The sequence below is a fragment of the Aethalodelphis obliquidens genome, unplaced genomic scaffold, assembly GCF_003676395.1.
Source record: "Aethalodelphis obliquidens isolate GAN/ISIS:26980383/991018 unplaced genomic scaffold, ASM367639v1 scaffold43, whole genome shotgun sequence".
Classification (NCBI taxonomy): Eukaryota; Metazoa; Chordata; class Mammalia; order Artiodactyla; family Delphinidae; genus Aethalodelphis; species Aethalodelphis obliquidens.
In genome coordinates this window covers 10,057,882-10,076,786 of record NW_020837987.1, presented here as the reverse complement: position 1 = coordinate 10,076,786, position 18,905 = coordinate 10,057,882, and the positions used below count along the sequence as shown (strand labels likewise).

Below are 18,905 nucleotides of genomic sequence, written 5' to 3'. Positions count from 1 at the left end.
ATTACCTGCCCCTCCCCTCCGCCTCCCTGGACATGTCTGGCGCTCCTCAGACCTTTCACGCCTCCACAACCCTCATGGACCACAGGACAAGGCAGAAAGGCAACTCCGTAACTTTATTTCACTATGTGAAGGGGTAGGGGTGTTTGGTCCAGCTAGATCGTCAGTCCCTGAAGGCAAACAGAAGGCCTAAGAGGATGCCCCAAGCAGGTCTCCCACTAGAGGGCTCTGCACCAGCAAACTGGGCCTTCTCTAAGATGTTGATGGCCTCAGTCACTCTGATGCTGCCAATATGGTGAAAGTGGGATAAAATATTGGTGTTTTCACGAGCACAGCCCATGAGGAGGAAGGTGGTATTGAGATACCCTGTAAGGAAGAGAGCAAGGAGTCAGAGACACTTTCAAGACTCAAACATCCTACTCCTCCTTCCAGACACCCCTCACAAACCAGGACCCCTGCTCTCCCACCAAACACTCAGGTACCAGGCACCTTCTCCCCTCCTCCTTGGAATTATGTGCCACAACCCCCATCCCCCAGGACCCAGACACAGGACCATGGGACCTCAGTCCCACCCACCTCCGTCAGAGACGGGAAGGCAGCAGGCCTAGAGCAGGCATCTGAGAAAGAAAGTTTCTCTTCTCTCACCTGCCTGAAGTTTTAAGGTGGAACTGTAACACTCAGTAGCATTGTTGGGGCAAGCCTCGGTGGTGACAAAATTTGGGAGGCAGTCCTCGGAGTGCTCGCCCACACAGGTTGGGCAACTATGGGAAGAAGATGCTAAAGTCTTAGGAGCCTTGGCCTTGAGTTTCACAAAAGGATCCATGTTGGTGAGGTTATTGCAGAGGTATGTCCGGCAGACACGGCTATAGGAGGCAATGGACAATCCGGGCGGCGAAACGAGGTAGGAGACTTGCGGGGGGTAAGATGAAGCTGGGCTGCAGCCTTTAAAACCCACAATTCCCCTTCTGGTCCCTGCGGGGCAGAAGATTGGAGAGCTCTGATCAGTGTTGCTGGCCACACCCAGTTCAAGCTCCCAGCCCAGGCCCTGCTCTTCCTGCTGCCCCATCACCAACTTTGCCCCTCCCCCACTGTCCTCTCACCACTCAGATTTCCCACGTCTCATCTGCCTCTCCTCACTCTTCTCCCCACAGGAGCCCGTCTGCGCCTCTCTCCCTTGTATCCCAAACTTGTCTTCTCTTCCAGAGTCCCCCTCTCCTCCTGGGATCTGTCCACCTCCATTGTGTCCTCTTATCCAGCCCACACCACAACCAGCTGGGTCCTGCCCCTCTCCTGCCGATGTCTGGATGCTGTTCCCAAACATATAATGGGGTAGATATCTGGAACTCAAGTCCAGAGTCCCTGGGTGCTAGGAATGGAGGTGGGGTCAGAAGACCAAGCAAACAAAATGTCGCAAAGTCACCCCTGTTCACCTGTCTCGATGAACACCAGCGTCTCCTCACAGCCCTCATTCAGTTTACACACCATGCTCCTCATCAGAAGCCACTGCCAGTTATGGAGATCAACAGCTCTGAAGAGGGAAGATGTTGCTTCATAACACAAAAGAGCTCCAGCCCCTAAAGAGAGAATGTTCTTCCAGTCACCTGCCCCTCACATTGCCTTCTCAGCCCCGAACCGCCAATCAAGAGCTCAGCCTCCACAGACCCTGTCTCCCGAGGGACCCAGATATGCAGCTTTCCTTCCCCCAGTGACATGAATCCAGCCCTCCCATCCCAGCCAAGAGGGTCCCTAAGGGTCCAGCCACAAAGGACATACAAGGCAGAGTGGAAATGGCCCCTAGGAGACAGAGCAGCTGCACGGGGCTCAAATGCTGAGGTCCCATGGTCCTGTGTCTGGGTCCTGGATGCTGGGCCTCGGTCTGGAACCAATTTCAATCTAGGTCTCAAGCTCAGTTCTTGTCAGCCTCTGGGTCACTGTTTCTGGAGCAGAAAGTTGATTATCATTTTCATTAACATAGGCTCCCTGAGCCCTTCAGGGACACAGGTCTTCCCATCTCCATAGTCTCTCTTCCAACCTAACCCGAACCCACATTAGCTTCTCAAATCCTGACTCTTCACTCTCCTGCTTAGGTTCTGCCACTGGACATGGTGCTGAGCAGAGGACGCTGGCTTATTCAAAGGATCACTATCATACAGGCTATTCTCCATCCAGAGACAATGAGGTCAGAACAACAAATGTGTGTGTAGGAGTTAACCAACATATTACTAAATAACCCTTGACTCGAAAAAGAAATTAAAAAGTATTTAGAACTGAATAATAGCAAACATACTACATGTCACACACACACACGTGCATGTAAAATCTGATGAAAACTGAATAAGGCCTGTAAGTTAGTTAAGAGTAATATACCAATGTCAATTTCCTGCTCATATACTACAGTTATACAGAATGTCCCTATGGGGAACTGGAAGAAGGGTTTAAGGGACTCTAAAATTTTTGCAACTTCTTGTAAGCCAATAATCATTTCAACATCAAAAGTTTTTTAAAATACACATCAAAATTTGGGACTCTGATTTCTAAATCAATATTCAGAAGTAAATTTATAATTTAAATACATTTATCAGGAAACAAGAAGAATTACAAAATGTTTATGAATTAACTCAAGAAGTTATATGAGACCACAAAGCATCCCCCAAAAAGGGACAGAAATAAAGATGATGACAGAAATCAATGGAATAGAAAACAACAAAAAAGTATTACAAAAGACTAATATTCATTCTTTGACAATATTACTAAGATAATTCTCTGGCAACTCTAATCAAGAAAAAAAGATGCAAATAAAATACAGAATGAAAAATAAAAATTAACAGACATCACATGTTCTAAGAATAATAAAAGTGTCATTAACAACTCTACATTTATAAATTTGAAAACCCAGATGAAGTGGATAAGTTTCTAAAATAATATGAAGTGCCAAAATTGGCATAAGAGCGCATACAAAGTCTTAAAACGAGAATGGTCAAGGATCTCAGGCAAATTGACAAGAAAAAGAGAGCAACCCCAGCAGGGGAATGGACCAAGCATATGAAGAAGCAATCTCAAAAACAAACCAGGGGGCTTCCCTGGTGGCACAGTGGTTGAGAGTCCGCCTGCCGATGCAGGGGACACGGGTTCGTGCCCCGGTCCAGGAAGATCCCACATACCGCGGAGCGGCTAGGCCCGTGAGCCATGGCTGCTGAGCCTGTGCGTCCGGAGCCTGTGCTCCGCAACAGGAGAGGCCACAACAGTGAGAGGCCTGCGTACCGCAAAACAAAACAAAACAAACAACAACAAAAAAAAACAAAGTCTAACAAGCATATGAAGAAACACCCCAGCTCAACAATAATCAGAGAAATACAATGTATCCAAATGTGCATCTATCAGATTGGCGAGGGATCAGAAAGCTGGAAAACTATGAGCATTGGTAGGACTGTGGGGCTACAGAGACCCTTGTGCACTGCTGCTCATGGGGTAGTTGGGGCCAGGGATAGGGTCCTCTTCTGGACCCTGAGGAAGGGAGGAGTTCTGAACAGTGTCTCAGACCCAAAGCATCATTCATTGTGGGGAGGAGTCTGGCAATACTTAGTCAAATTAGGCTTACAAAGAGCCATCTCTGGTATATCCTAGGTACACATAACAGAGATTTCCACCTTCAACTACAAAGGAACACATGAGAATGTAGCATTATTATGGTGACAGTGAGCTGAAGGCAATGTGGGCGTCCCTCCCTGAGACCTAGTGAACATGCGACACGCAGGGGATGCACACCATGGAATAGCATGCAGCAGTTAGAAGCAACTGGTTAGATGTACGCATCACATGCACTGGATGGATCATAAAAACAGTGCTGATTATTTTAAATAGTAAATAATGTCATTCGCATAAATTGAAGCATCATGCACATAAAACACCGCACATCTTGCAAGAACACACACAAACTAAAAGATATGCATTAACCACCTGAAATGAGTGCCTATGCAACAGTTAGAGAATAAAAGTGGGGAACTGGGGATTACTGGAAATAACTAAAACACTGTAGGTTGTACAAAGTTGATAGACTTTGGACTCAAAGACAGACCAACGCTGGAATCTTTACCTCTCCATTGTCTAGCTGTGTAATCTTGTGCATCTTATTGAACTCATTTATAAAATATATTAGTAATATATCCCATAGAGTCATGGTTGAAAATTAATAAGATTATTAGTATAAAGTGCCAGGCAAGAGCTAAGCTCTCCAAAAATGTTGGTCCCCCTATCTCTCTCTCCACTACCTAAAGGTTTAATGTCAATTGCTTCAGCTGGCATTAAAGCATTCCACACATCCTCACCCTTCCTCCCCCAGACTGGCCCCCAACAACCTTTCCAACTTCGTCTAGTACTGCCCCCCTGCACAGCAGTCCAGCTAGAGGTCACTTCTGCCACACTTCTCTGTCCAGAATACCTGACACAGGATCCGTAATCCAGAAATCTGCGGCAAACTAAGAGGCCAAGACCAGCAGAAAAGATGGGACACAGGAAGGGGAAATGAAGGCTGACAAAGGATCAAACAAAGGAGTTGGACCAAGCAGAGAAGATGGCACACACCTGCCTGGGAACGCAAAACAACGGGACCCAGCAATCTGAGAACAAGCACGGACACAACCAGAAAAGAGTGGAATGAAATCCTCAAGGAAAAAGGGATGGAGTGGTGGTCAGAGGCGATGCTATCCCTACAAAAGAGAAACCACACAGACAAGGAGGAGCAAACTGTTGGAATGGAACCTTGCAGGGAGCAGAGAAAGCACAATCGGGAGCGGCAGAAAAATGAGGAGTGGGGCACAAGGACCGGGTTCTCAGGGGAGAGAGGAGACAATCTTAGAGGCTCAAAGAGAGAAAAGGAGACAGGGCAGAATGCATAGAGAAAAGGGGACACCACAGAGAATGGGGAGGGAAACCGTGAGATGGGTCTAGTAGAGATGCACAGAGAAGGCTACAATTAGAGAGTGGAGCACCGAGAATGGGGTGCAATCTGGGAGGAAGATGAACACAGACGGTGGAAAAGGCTAAAAAGACAGAAAAACCACAGAAGCGTCTCGGGAAGCGAAGAGGAGGATGGGAGGGGCAGGGGTCCAGGCTACGAGGGAATGAGGCACGTGGAGAAAGAGGTTCCGAAAATCAGCAGGATGAACAGGCAGAGAGAGAGAGGCTCTCAGAGACGGAAAATGTCAGAGTTAGGAAAATCAGCACCAGCGCGGACGATAAGAGACACAAGGAATGGGGCTCAGCGTGAGAAGGTGGGACCCAGGAAGGAAACAGGGATATCACAGCACAGGGAACATAAAAGGAGAAAGGTAGATCGGGAGTTGGGCAGCGGGAGAGAAGTGCGAAAGCACGGGCATGCACACAGCAAAGAGTAACCGCCCGCGCAGAGTCGAAGACAAACGCTCAAGAGGCGCCGTCCCTGCAGTGCTGGCCGGAGGGCGAGACTGCGCGTGCGCGGGAGGGCGGGCCGGGCAGCCGTTCCTGGGGGGGCAGGGCCAGCCTCGTCCTGGAAGCGTTACTCGACGCCCCATTGGCCACCTCCCCAAAAAGGGAAAGAACAGTCTGGGAAGGCAAATCACACAAGGAGGGAGAAGTGTCGCGAGACTCAACTCGACGCTCTATTGGCTGGCCTGATAGTCTGGCGCGAGGAGAAGCGGGCCGGAGGTAAAGGGGCGGGCCGTCAGTGAAGGATCTTGAAGCGCACTGGTCGCTCGCCTCGGCGGCAGAAAGCGCCGCTTGAAGCTCATTGGTCCTTGTAAGAAGGGGCGGGAAAAGTGGCGCGAGCGAGGCCATTCCTCACCCCACTGCCCCACCACCTTCTTTCGCCTCATCCTGAGTCTGACTTCGCTCGAGGCTGTGGTAACCGCGGCTGACGACGCGAACGCGACCCCGCCCCTCCCGTCTCTTCCCCTCCCTGTCTTGCGCTGGACTCCCTGCCCCAGACAACGGTCGCCTCCCCACTAACGGTCCTCGCGGCCCCTTCGCCCATCCCCCACCGAGGCCCCAGGGCGCGCTCCCCGAGCCCCGAGCCCTCCCTGGGACCCTGGAGCAGGGCGAGGCCGCGGGGACAGCTGCAGAAGGGGGTGCACGCGAGGAACAGATGCATGGGGAGGTGTGGCGGGCGCGGTTCGAGGCTGCTTGTTGGGAATGGGCGAAGGCGCGTAAAGGCCGGGCGCAGCGACGGCGCGGGATTGCCTTAGTTTGGAAGGCGTGTGGGTGTAAGAGAGGAATTTGGGCCGTGGGGAGGGGGCTTTGGGCCTCGATCAGGGCCTGGCACATGGAAGGGGCTCAGTAAACCTTTGCTGAAGGAATGAAAATAATTCTTGAAAGTAAGGCAAGGGATCCATGAGAAAGATGTAGTTACTGAGGTGCAAGGGAGCGGTCTGATTAAAAGGGCTGCGGGGGAGAAATTGAATTGCAGGGCATACGTGAGGCTAAGAATTGAAAGGGGAGCATAAACGTTATGTGTGGGAATTGGATAAATGCAGGAGGGAGGAATGATAATTGTTGAAGAGAATGCCGGGGAAACTGTGGGAATGGGGTGTTGGTGGAAGGCGGGTGTAAGAACTGCTGCAGAGGGCGTGAGACTGCGCGAGTATGCCCCAAACTGGGATTTCTGCCTGGAAAGGAACATGTGAGCGGAGAATAATGTTTGGATCGAAAGATACACAAGAAAGGAAAGAGAGAGGTTCTTGGGAAAGATGATGCCTGAGGAAAGTGAAGAAGGAGAAAGCCAGGGGAGACTCAAGGGTGACAGCTGAGTCCAGGAGTGGGCGAAATGGAAAAATGCTTCAGGCGTGGCCTCCCAGAGGCAAGAGGGCTGGTCAGGAGAGGGCCCACGTGTCCACCCTGACCCCCCACTCCTGCCCCTAGATACATGGAACCCAATGAAATGCCTGCTGTCCACCACTGCCCCTCAGACTCTGCCACAGGGGGTGAGACTAGAGCCCCCCAGGGCGGGGAGCTCGTCCCCAGGAGAGTTGTCAGTCGCTCTCCAACGTGCGCCCGCTGCCGCAGTCACGGTGTCACTGCCCACCTCAAGGGCCACAAGCGCCTCTGCCTCTTTCAGGCTTGCAAGTGTCACAAATGTGTCCTCGTCTTGTGAGTATGAGATCCAGGGAAGGGAGAGGATGGGCCTCATCCGAAAGGCGGCTGACCTGCCTTTTGACTCGCCACCCCCGCTTTAGGGAGCGCCGAAGAGTCATGGCTGCCCAGGTGGCCCAGCGTAGGCAGGAGGAGGCGCAGCTGAAGCGGCACCTGGCTCGGGGGCAGATGAGGAAAGGGGCGGCTCCTCCCAAAGCTCCCGGCAGTGTCAAGAAGGGAGTCACTCAACCAAGGCTCCACCGTGAGTGTCTCTGGCCAGGGCCAGGGCAGGAATGTGGGCAGGGAAAGCCTAAGTAGGAAAAAGAGTCCCAGTCCTGCCACTGAATTGGTGCGCGACCTGGGGCAAGGTGTTTCTATTCTCTGGACCTCACCTTCCCCAACTATAAAATGTGATTAAGTGTTGGGAGGATGCGGTGAGGTCTGTGGGTAGAAATGGGACCGAGAGAGATAATTCAGTTTGGGGTTGGAGTGGGATGGCCCTCAGGAGAAAGAGCTCACCAAAGCTCTCCCTGGTCTCTCACAGCTGCAAAGGAGAACATAGCACCCCAGCCTCAGACTCCCCATAGGGCAGTCCCACTGGCACTGACACCCCCAGAGAAGGTAAGGAAAAACTGGGCCCTGAGGGGACCCCTGTCTTAGCCCCTGCCCAGATCCCTTCCTGTATGCCTTCAGCACCTGGGTTCTAGGTCCAGCCCTGAATTGCTGTGTCATCTTGGGCAAATCACTTCTATTCCATGGACAAAATGAAGCGGTGGGATTTTATGGCCCTTCAAGCTCTAAAGTTTTGGGGTCCTACCTACATCCTGGAACATACCCATTCCTTCTCCAGCCTTGTACCTGACTCCAACCTATGCCCCCTGCAGGAGAACTCCCAGGGGCCTCTGCTGCTCAGCTGTCCCCCAGAAGCCTTGCCTTTGCCCCGGACTCCAGTGCCTCCAGGCCCTTTGGCCACTGGACACTGGCTGCCTCCAGGCCTTTCCGTACCAACCCCAGTGGTGTGCCGCTTGCTATGCCAAGAACCTGCTGTCCCTCTGCATCCTTTCCCTGGTAAGATGAATTCAACGTTAATTCAAGAGATATGTGAATGACTAGGTACCACTGTATCAGAAAGACAAGAGGAAAAAGATACAGGGTAGGAAGAGGGAAGACAAGCCATGACCTCTGCATACGCTCTGCATTCTCTTACCCTCGTTAGGCTTTGACCGTGGCACTGCCCTCTGGCTGCCCACTCATGGGCCCCTCCCAGCCTGCTCAGGATCTCGCCCAATACTGATGGCTCCTCTTTCTGGAGAATCCCAAGGGCCCTCTACCCTGCCCCACACGTGAGTAGGGAGAAAAAGATGTGTGTTTATGATGTGCCTAACCCTGTGCTGGATACCATAGTAGATAAAGAAGAAGAAAAGGTCACAGACTAATGGGTGAGGCAGAGCTCTCCTAGGTCTGCCATTGCCTAGCTGTGAACCTTTGTACAAGTATCTTTACCTCTCTAAGCCTTTTTTTCTGTCAGTAAATCAGAGACACTACTACTTCTTGGTAATAATGAGAATTAGCAATAATATATGGAATACACCTAGCACAAGCCCTGGCCTTAAACAAGTAGTGGCTATTAAATCCACTTAAACAGATAAGATAGGGTTGAACTGCCTGCTGAAGTGGGGGTGGGGTGGGGGGGCGGGGGGCGGGACGACATGCTGCTAAGAGCCTCAGAGGCCTAGAAGAGAGGCCAAAGGCCATTAGAGAAAGCTTCCTAAAGGTGAGCCAAGCTGCTCCTCAAGTTCCATAGCGATTGGGGAACTAGGAGGGAAGGAAACCAGACTCTGGTAGGGCAGGAACAGTCACCTCAATCCCTCTAGATGTTTTGTCAGGTTTTTTTTTTTAGCGGACACCAATTATTTCCCATAATCCTCACAGTAGCCCTGGTAGGAAGAAGCTGACAGATATTTTCATTTTACAGAAAACAAAGCAGGCCATAACAGAGGAAGGGACTTGCCCAAGGCCACAAAGCCTAATGACCCACCAGGCACTCAGATTCCCAGATCAGAACATAGCAAAATCCTGCCCCTGTTTCCATGTGTACCTGTCTTTCCATGTTTAATCCCCCTGGCATCTTTTCTCCTTATTTCCAGATGCTCGACTCTGAAACTTCAGCCCTGTGGCACCCCAGACCCACTTCTGCTGCAGCCACAGGTCCTGGGGAAGAACTGGGACCCAGGACCCTGGGAGGAAGTTGAGCTTGGGGAAGGGAAGAGTAGGGGATAATGAAGTAACCAGGGGCAGAGGGAGCACCTGGAGGGTGGGCAGAAGTGGGGATTCCCAGTCTGCTTCTCTCTCTTTCCTTTGCAGGCCCCCAGAGCCTCTCGCCTGGACTGGACCTCTGACCCCTCAGAGTGGCAGCTGCAGTGGGAGGCAGCCGAGGCTCTTATGGGACTGAAAGATTCGTTTCAGGCTCCCCGCCTGACCCCTTCTGGTCCTTCCAACCATGCCTGGATTTCCCTGCGCCACCCCTGTGGCCCACCAGGTAACCTGTTCCTTAAAAGGAGGGGATGGGATAGGCATGACTGAGAAATGGAGGTACTGGAGTAAGCAGGGACTAACCAAATAGATCAGGAAGTTCAAGATCCCAGGCCCAGGCCCCAAGCTTTTCAACCTAGCCCCTGGGATTACAGTTGAGAGTTATTCAGTGAATCTGTTTTATCCTTTTTGTACTCAAAAGCAAATGTCCAGTGCCCTGATGTCAAGGAAAGTGAGGCCCTGAGAGAGGCAGGGACTTGCCTGAGTGCATATAGCAAGACAGTGGCAAAGCCTGTTCTCCTGACTCCAGCCAAGGTTTTTTCTCTGGACCCAAACTGCCTGCTGAAGTCTAGAGAGGGACTGAAGAGGTAATAAGGGTCTGGCCTGGAAGGAGATTTGATAACTGCCTTCAAGGAGCTTCCATTCTATTTGGGAAACCTGGATGCCTTCAGAAAGCTCAGTGACAAACCTGGAGAGAACTAGAGGACTCTTGAGGCATGAGAAACACCTATGGGGACAGAGAGGGAAGGCTGAGATTTCTCTTGTCCAAAATGGTGGATTGGACGTGCTGTGTGGGACTGGAGGGACTGCTGGAACAGAAGCAGATGAGTATGGAGGGGCTTCTGATCATGGAGGTCTGGCATGCCAGGCTTGGGCATCTAGACAAGCACCTGTACATGAAGGGGAGCAAGGGAATGTTTCTGAGTAAGGGACATATTCTGAATCCCTGAGCTTTAGAAAGACACGTATGGTGGCTGTGATGGAGGGATTGGATGAGGCAAGACTAGAAGTGGGAAAATCAGTGAGGAGGAAGTGTTTGCTATAATCCAGGTGAAGAAAGATGGGCCTGGATTAGATGGGGTAAAACGAGAGGGTTTGCTGGGAGGGGAAATAGATGTGACCTGGTCCTGCCCCCTTCCTTCCTGTCTGTAGCTCCTGCTGAAGAAGGAGGATTCCAGCCTGTTGTCCCCTCTCTCTGACCCAGTCCAGCCCCCTCCGTGGCTCTACATATTGGGCATCTGGGATCCATCTCCCTCCTGAGCTAGAAGCCCAGAGGTGGAGGCCTCACTGGGGTAGGGGGGCAACAGCCTGCAGGCATTGCATATTTGGTATTTTACTTACAGATTTATGCATGGAATTTAATGTAGCACAAGCTTCAGGCTTGTTTTAAAGCTTTCAGGTGCTTTGTTAGCTTTTGGCTCCTTTTGTAGCATGGCCATTTCCTTGGCTGAAGGGGGATATTCTTTTACCTTCCTCGGATCCTGGGACCTTTTAAAATCCCCAACAAAGAGAAAGTTGTGCAGTTTAAGTTAACCAGTATCTAAATAGATTTTTGCATGAGTTCATGTTCCAGGGTATTTATTTGACGTGTGATTCTGTATATACCTGTGCACTCATGTCTGTCTCCATGCATGTGAAAACAGGAGAGAATTTTCATTTTGTGTCTAGGTTTGTGTGAGTAAGCAAAAAATAAACCTGTATTGTTTTAAGCCACTGAGATGTGGGGATTGTTTGCTACCGCAGCCTAACCTAGTTTATTCTGACTGACAGAAAGGACTTGTTCAATTCACTTCCCAAAGTGAAAATCAGATATTCAGTAACTACCACAAATAACTACAAACTTGGATTTCTTTTTATGGCCAGATAAGAAAGAGTGGTAGGCAGACACGGTAGGTGATTCGCTGACTCAATAATTAAGTGACTGCTCTGTGCCAAGCATGGACAGTTTCCAGCTGCCCAGAGGGGCACAAGTGGAAATACCTACAGGGCCAAGCAGATCATATGAATGAGTAAAGAAGGCCAGAGGAGCCCTAGAAAACTGAGAATGCATGCCCTACCTAAGAAGGTAGCTTCCTTTTGGCCCTAGTGGATTGTTGCCAGGCAGGAACGTGGGCTCCGGATTGCCATATCTTCTGATTTTTCAAGAGAAGCTGGAAAACTAGATTTCTTTTTAAAACATCTTAATTTTCAAATGTTGGCTCAGTTTTCTTCTTTAAATCCTATGTAGGTCAAACAAGACATATCTTTAGGCCAGCTTTAGTCAATGGAATGTCAACTTAATGCTAATCTAACGTAACATTTTTCAAACGGGGAGACTGAGACCAATCAGTACAGGAAGAATCAAGTTAAGTCTTTATCAAGGGTTTTTCCTGAACTAGAGAGATTCATGTATCTAAGTTCTGAAGGACCTATAAAACGTTAGTGACAGTTATTATCATTTATTGAGTACACACTCTATGCAATTCACATATATCCTCACAGCAACTCTGTAAGCTATGCACGATTACTCCAATTTTACAAACAAAGGAACACCTTAGAGAGATAAAGTGACTTGCCCAAGTATTTTAGTGAAAATTTGTAGGCAAATATTGGAGAAAGGTTCCTTCCTTGCCAGGCCCCAAATCAATAGGTAATTTTTATAATACATAGAGTGAAAAATTCAGGACTCCAGGAGACAGACACAAGTCCCGAGGGTTTTTCAAAAAGTCTTTATTTTTCTACTCAAGATAGCAGTAAGTAATAATGTCTTACTCACGTTTGTTTCTTAGTCCTCTGCTGTCAAGTCCTTCTCCTTGAACTGTTCCAAGCACGTGAAGACCTGGTGAGCTATTCCAAAGATATGAAGACTCGGAGACCCCCATCCCCATTTCTACTCTTAGAAGGGCCAAACAGAAAGTTCAAGGGACGTGCCTGATCACTGATTCTTTTTCCTAATGTTACCTACACCTCTTTTTATTCAAGATAATTGATGGTGATGGCATCCAATTACAACTTGCTCTTTTCTAGTTTGGGGCCTTGAGAAGGTGAGCTGCTTCTAATTCTAACATTACAGAGCAACAAATCTCCAACACTTCCCAGGACTCAGTGCAAGATAACCAAAGCCCAAAGTCTGCTTCACACCTTCCTTCCCTGACCTTGTTTTAACTTAGATGTGTGATTGACCCTTAATAGACCTGCCTAAACCTTGCTGTGCCATGCTCTCCCAGTGACAGAAAACCAAGCCCACATAGTCAAGGGGGGAGGGAAGCGTTGCAACATGCAGCGTGGCTAAGACCCTGCTACTCAGGGCTGACCAAAGGTCCCCAGTACACCAAGCTCACACAGCTGGGAAGAGTAAAAGAGAAAGTATAACTTGAGGTTAAAGGATGACATGAGAAAAGGGAGGGGAAAAAAAGTGATGGAGACTGGAGGAAGGAGCTGGGGCAGGCCACTCTTCACAGACCATTTCTCTGCAGCCCATCTCCCCTTCTTGTCAGATCTGGCAGGGCTTTTTACACTACTGGCTAGGCCTACTTTGTCTATCAGATTGTCAGGGCTTCCCCATTGGTGCCTGAGGGAGAAGGGTGGAGGCTTGCAGAGGTCAGCTGTGGGGAAAAGGGCACATTTACAAATTGCTCATGCTCCTCTGGCTGCAGCATCCTTCACCTGTGGTTGTGGGGAGCCAGCGGGCCCTTGGCCTCTGACCAGCCTTTGGAGATTAAAGCCAATAGACTGTGAGCACTGTTTCATGTGTCACTTCCTTTCCCATTACCCACTGCCAGGTGAGGAAAGGTGTTGCCCAGGTCCAATAGGGTACTGAGTAAATCATCCCTCTTCTAAGCTTCCTTCATGTACCATCCTGATGTTCTGCAGAAATAACCAGTGAGGTTCCAAATGTGAAGCACCATCCTGCTCCTCTCTCCAAACAAGTCTCCCCCACAGACACCCATGTTTCACATCAGGAGCTCATTTTACATTCTGCCCTTTGGGAATCCATGCTTCCTTTCATGTCAGCCCTATGTGAACCTGTTCCACTCCAGACCACACTCCTTGAGCAATGTAGAATCAACATCATACCACCCATGCCCATCCAGTTTCTCTACTCAGACCCTCATTGCCTGGGCCATGTAGACCTCATTCTGTATCCCCGTCCCATTGTGTAGCTGGCTCTGCAGCCGCCAATATAGACACATGGACAGTCCTATAACCCATGCCCTGCATAGACCCCCATCGTTTTCATCTGACAATGTCTCTGATAAGCCCCTTAGGTAGACTTCCTTACATTCCTTAGGGGCCCTTGGCCCGCAGTTTGCAGGCCTGATCACCCTGAGCTGTGCCCACCTCTGTCCAACTATGTCTTCCCTTCCAAGAATAAGTACTCTCAGAGGGCAGGGGCTGCGTGCAACTCCTCTGTGGGTTCTCAGAATAGATGACTAAGTGAACCACGCTGTCTTGATTCCTTAGGAATTTATTTTTCCTACAGAGTTAATGTACTCTAACGTGGCCTCTCCCCTCATCACAACATAAACAACTTCCTACCCTCGAACCACTTTTTAAGAGGTGGGTTTTTTTTCTTTTGAGTAGTTTTTAAGTTCACAGCAAAATTAAGCAGAAAGTAAGAGTTCTCATAGTCCCCCGGCCCTCCCACAGCCTCCCCCACTACCAGCATCCTACACCAGAGTGGTTCATTTGTTACACCGGCTGAATCTACACTGACACAGTATGGTTTACATTAGGATTCACATTAAATGCTTGCTCCTTGGGCTTCCCTGGTGGCGCAGTGGTTGAGAGTCCGCCTGCCGATGCAGGGGATACGGGTTCTGTGCCCCAGTCCGGGAAGATCCCACATGCCGCGGAGCGGCTGGGCCCGTGAGCCATGGCCGCTGAGCTTGTGCGTCCGGAGCCTGTGCTCCACAACGGGAGAGGCCACAACAGTGAGAGGCCCGCGCACAGCAAAAAAAAAAAAAAAAAAAGTTTTCTCCTTGCAGCAAGTTAGCAACTTTATCAAACCACAGGTGTGTTCTTTGTGTTCTTGGGTGTTGGACCTTAGAAGGATTAAACTAGATAATGCACGTAATACTACATAATGTTTACCTGTGCCTTGCACAGAGTAGGCACACAAAAAGTATTTGTTGATAGAATTAATATGTGTGCACTAACTGCGAAGAGACTCAGGCGCTAGGAGGCAGAGCTGAGCTTCTCGGAAGGTCCCGCCTCTGTCCCTTTGCCCCTGACCTTATCTGCTCCCCGCCTCCACTGCCTCATTCCCACTCCGCTCTCCTGGGCTGTGGTGAAGCAATTTCCGCCCTAAGAAGGGTGCGGCTTCCGTCCCCTTCCGCTCTCGCGAGTACTGCTGGTTGAGGAAGGGTAGGTGGTGGCCACATTTCTTCGCTGCCCTTCCCCTGCTCTCCCGGTCACAGTTCCGCCCTTACTAGCCCCACTTCCGGCCAGAAAAGCCACTTCCACCCGGAAAAGTGGTCGTCCCGCTGGTGGCGCCAGGAGTAGCCAGGTCTCTTTATTTCCTGCCCACCCATAACTTCCGCCAGGAGATACAGTCTCCGCCGCTGTTTGTTCCATGCATGATCAACGCAAACGAAGCTAGATTCCCTCCAACTCAAGACGAGAGCTCCTCAAGCTGCAGGAGAAGGAAGGGCGGGGAGGAAACAAGCCTCCGCCCTCACGCCACACCCTCCCACGTTCACGGAGGGGAAGCCACATTTGCCCTGAGAGAGGCGCGGCCGCTTTTTTCCTAACCCCGTTCTCGCGAGTTCTCGGAACTCTCGCGATAACCAACGCCCGACTTGTGCGCCCGGGAAACCCCGTTGCTCCCTTTTCCCTGGCTGGCAGCTTGGAGGCCGCACGGTAAGCTTGAGTGCTCCGGTCCGAACCGGGTGCGGGGTGTCGGGGCCCGATTCGCGATCCCGGAGCGTGTGCCTGGGAGCTCCGGGGTACCCGCGCGGGGCCGCCCCGCCCCCTGGAGTTGAGGCCACGTGCGAGCTGCAGGCCCGGGCATGTCTGGTTCGCGCTCTCCGGGAACCGAGGCTGGGCTTGGTGGGCAGCGGGGAGTGCGGGGGACCCCAGAATCAGGGGTTGGGGTCATACAGCGTCTTCACAAACGGGGGCAGGTAGTGTTCGTGCGACCCGGAGAGACCATGGGCGTCAGTGAGTTCTGTAGGACCCACAGGCGCAGGGGTCTTTAAAGCGGGGAATTGAAGTAGGGCCTTCGGAAGTAAGGAGAGTGCGACGGTTTAGATCGCCTTGGGGCTGGCCCCCGACCCTTGTCAGTCGTCTCCATCAATCCTGTGTTCACATGCTCGACTTTTCCCGCAGATGCCTGGAGTTACTGTAAAGGACGTGAACCAGCAGGAGTTCGTCAGAGCTCTGGCAGCGTTCCTCAAAAAGTGAGTGTGGGGATTGCGGTCCGAGTGGGTGGAGGCTGTCGCCTTTGCCTGATCCCTCAGCGCCCGCAGGCTTTCAGTCTGGGGAGGCTTGTTGGAGGTTTCTGTGGGATCCATCCTTTCTACATGAGCCCTGAGTTGTGTTTGAGTTTCAGTCTCTTTGTATTTTGGGATACATTGGGCTCTTCTTGATCTACAGTTGTGTTGAGGGGAGCGAATTGGGATGGAGTTTGTGGAGACTCCTGAATTGTGCCTTTCTCGCTGTCTTGGTCCCAGGTCCGGGAAGCTGAAAGTCCCTGAATGGGTGGACACTGTCAAGCTGGCCAAGCATAAAGAGCTCGCTCCCTATGATGAGAATTGGTTCTACACACGAGCTGGTGAGGAACTGGGGCCTTTGGCTGGGGCGTGGGGGGCTGGGTGTCCCCTTTGTGAGCTCTTACTTGCCCCCAGAAATAACAAGAGAGAAATCTTTGACTTTATCACTGCATGTTTTTTGTGACATTCAATTATTTTGTACTCTGAATCTGTTTCTTCATTTGTAAGAGATTCACGTGAGGACCTGTGCTTTCCTCTGAGTCTTGTGGGGGACCCAGGGACAAATGAGTAGGGTGTTCGTATTTTGCCTGGAGGTGGTTCATTTTAGAGAGAGGCATTGTCCTTTTAATGCCTATGGGTCTGTTTTATTGTTCAGGTCGTCACACTAGACTGTCTTGTTAAATGAGTTGTTCGTAACTAAGGGGCTGGAGATCTGATCAGGTCACTCGTTGCTCTAGATCTTGGCAAGCCTCAAGTGTCCTGAAGAAAACCTTATGGTCACCCTGTACTGGTCCCTTTTTTTATCTTCTTATTAATCCTTTAGTAATGACTTTGAAGGACTGATTTTTTTTTTTGCGGTACGGGGGCCTCTCACTGCCGTGGCCTCTCGTGTTGCGGAGCACGGGCTCCGGACGCGCAGGCTCAGCGGCCATGGCTCACGGGCCTAGCTGCTCCGCGGCATGTGGGATCTTTCCAGACCGGGGCACGAACCCATGTCCCCTGCATCGGCAGGCGAACTCCCAACCACTGCGCCACCAGGGAAGCCCCTGAAGGGCTGATTTTAAGTGTAGCCCCTGATTGCATAGTGCTAGTGCTAGTGTTGCCTCATCTGTCTTTAATGTTTCAAGTTTCTCCAGTCACCCCCATGGAGGCTTACCTTGGGAGTAGGGGATGGGGTTCAAGGCTGGATTGTGCCAAGGTGGCAGCCTCTGCACAGGGCTTTCACTAAAGGCTCTCGGCCTCTCTTGTCTTCAGCCATCCTGTGTGAAGTGGGGGCTCTGTCCTGACCAGAGCTTGTCTGTAGGTGGGAAGCAGAGTTTGGACAAAACTCCAGAATGACCTTGAGAAGAGTTGGCCTTGGTATAAGGTGCCCAGCACCTCGGAGCATGAAGTATTTTGTAGATGGTGGGCCAATCTTTCAGGCCCTAGACTGGGCATAGGGGCCAGCATGCTCAGCTACAGTCTCTGACCCCTGAGGACTAAAAGGTCAAGTCTGTGAGATGAGTGGGATGGGTAGCATATCTGGGCAGAAAAATGGGTCTGGTGAAGGGGAGCTGACTTGACCTCCCGGGCACACAATCAGTGGTGGTGGGGCCTGGACGAGACCACCACTACCTCTGTCATCCACCCATCTTGGGAAGCAAGGCGTGCCCGGTCCTGACTGCTCTTTGGTGATGCCTCAAGAGCCGATAGGTCAAGCGAGGCAACTGTGGATCTAAGATGAGGAGAAAGAATCTCATAGCTGTTCCCATTTGATGAGGTGAATACGCATATTTTGTATAACCTGTACCTAACAAAAACTTCCCAAGTAGGTCTGGTGGTTGCCGATTTGCAGTTGATGTCAGGGAGGTTAACATGCTTGTGGTCTGCCAGCTGCTGATGCCACAGTCTACCCGACTCTTGTCGTGATTGGAGGTGGGGGCAGCTCTGTCCCCTTGGCAGCGTTTTGTACTTTATTTTTCTAGGTGGGGAGAGATTAAGGGGAAATGGGGAAAGGACCCTGGGTAACACACACCGAGTTGAGCCTGCTGGCCATCTCTACAGTTGCTGTGGCCCCTTTCTGCCCACTGCGCGCCTTCCCCAGCACATCACGCTGGGTGTGCGTCCTCTGCCTGCCCTGCTGCTCTCCCTTGGCATTTCCAACGCTCGCTTTTGACTTCAGTTCCCCGGCTGCCCTAGTGGCACAGTGTAAGGGTTCTAGACCAGGGTGTGTTGTGTGCGTGTTGTTGGGGCACAGCCATGCCTGTTTGTATAAAATCATGACAGGCAAGGGTTGTAGATGCCACAGGCTACATGGTCTACTCTCTGACCCTTTACAGGGAAAGTCTGCCGACCTCTGTTGGAGTCTAGAGTGCTCCCACTTAGTTTGGTCAGTGCGTACTCTGGACAAGTGGAGTCATAGGAGATAGTCACTTACCCAGGAGGAAAGTGAGATAGAGACCGGTGACGGCCGTGGGAGGGTGTGGCAGGCTGACTCCAAAACCACAGTCTGCCGTATTTGCTTTTCCTCCTCTGGATCGTGGGCCCCCTCAGGGGTTTGGAGCTGAAGCACAGTGGGATAGCGACCTGTCCTGGGAGGCTGAGCTGGCAGTGAGGGCAACAGGGCAGTGGGGGTCAAATGCTGGAGACATATGAGAGCCAGCACAGTGTGGGCAGCTATTGACCTCAGGTATGGGGGATACAGAGGGCAGAGGTAGATGGCAGGGCCTTCTTGAGGGTGGTCCGCAAGAGCTGCAGAGCTGTAGGGGAGAGCACTCACCAGGCAGTGGTGTAGGGGGCAGTGTGTGTGAGGGGTGAGGTGTAGAGATAGAGCGAGCCTGTTTCAGGGGAGTGGGGAGAGTGCTCTAAGGGGAGGAGCAGTGTCAAGGGGGGACCACTGCAGGGCTTTGAAAGGGAGTGGTGCAGTGTGGCCCTAGACAGGCTTCTTGATCTCAGTTCTCAGAAGGGTCTGCTTGGGGGGGGAGGTAAGAATAAGAACACTGTGTGTTTCGGTAGGTGTCCAGCAGTGAGTGAGCAGCTGTTGGACTGGGGCGCCTGAGTGGTGTGTGTGTGTGTGTGTGTGTGTGTGTGTGTGTGTGTGTG

At 51.1% G+C, this 18,905-nt stretch overlaps 3 protein-coding genes across 9 annotated transcripts in view; 2 read left to right on the top strand and 1 right to left on the bottom strand.

Moving 5' to 3' along the window:
* Positions 1-99: 99 nt before the first annotated feature.
* Positions 100-3,089, bottom strand: LYPD4 (LY6/PLAUR domain containing 4). 2 transcript variants are annotated; one of them, XM_027079712.1, is made up of 4 exons: positions 1,771-3,089; positions 1,428-1,571; positions 643-969; positions 100-363 (listed from the first exon to the last, which is right to left on the bottom strand). In XM_027079712.1, exons 1-4 carry the CDS (start codon positions 1,835-1,837, stop codon positions 161-163), a joined length of 741 nt encoding a protein of 246 aa, XP_026935513.1. In that variant the 5' UTR covers positions 1,838-3,089; the 3' UTR covers positions 100-160. The 2 variants fall into 2 exon arrangements, with proteins under 2 accessions (XP_026935513.1, XP_026935514.1); XM_027079713.1 differs by lacking the exon at positions 1,428-1,571 and having other exon boundaries at positions 643-994; positions 1,760-3,089.
* Positions 3,090-4,846: 1,757 nt separating this feature from the next.
* DMRTC2 (DMRT like family C2) lies at positions 4,847-11,119 on the top strand. Its single transcript, XM_027079711.1, is given in 7 exon segments — positions 4,847-7,116; positions 7,203-7,360; positions 7,643-7,719; positions 7,983-8,166; positions 8,315-8,441; positions 9,246-9,637; positions 10,564-11,119. Coding segments are annotated over 7 exon segments (1,275 nt in total). The 5' UTR covers positions 4,847-6,892; the 3' UTR covers positions 10,677-11,119.
* A 3,951-nt stretch (positions 11,120-15,070) lies between these two features.
* The window catches only part of RPS19 (ribosomal protein S19), a 7,687-nt gene continuing 3,852 nt past the window's right edge, over positions 15,071-18,905 (top strand). The window contains exons 1-3 of one of the 6 annotated variants that reach the window (XM_027079704.1): positions 15,071-15,252; positions 15,721-15,791; positions 16,065-16,165. In XM_027079704.1, the coding sequence (XP_026935505.1) occupies positions 15,721-15,791; positions 16,065-16,165 (172 nt within the window). In that variant the 5' untranslated portion in view covers positions 15,071-15,252. The other 5 variants (XM_027079709.1, XM_027079708.1, XM_027079706.1 and 2 more) reach the window with 5 other exon arrangements.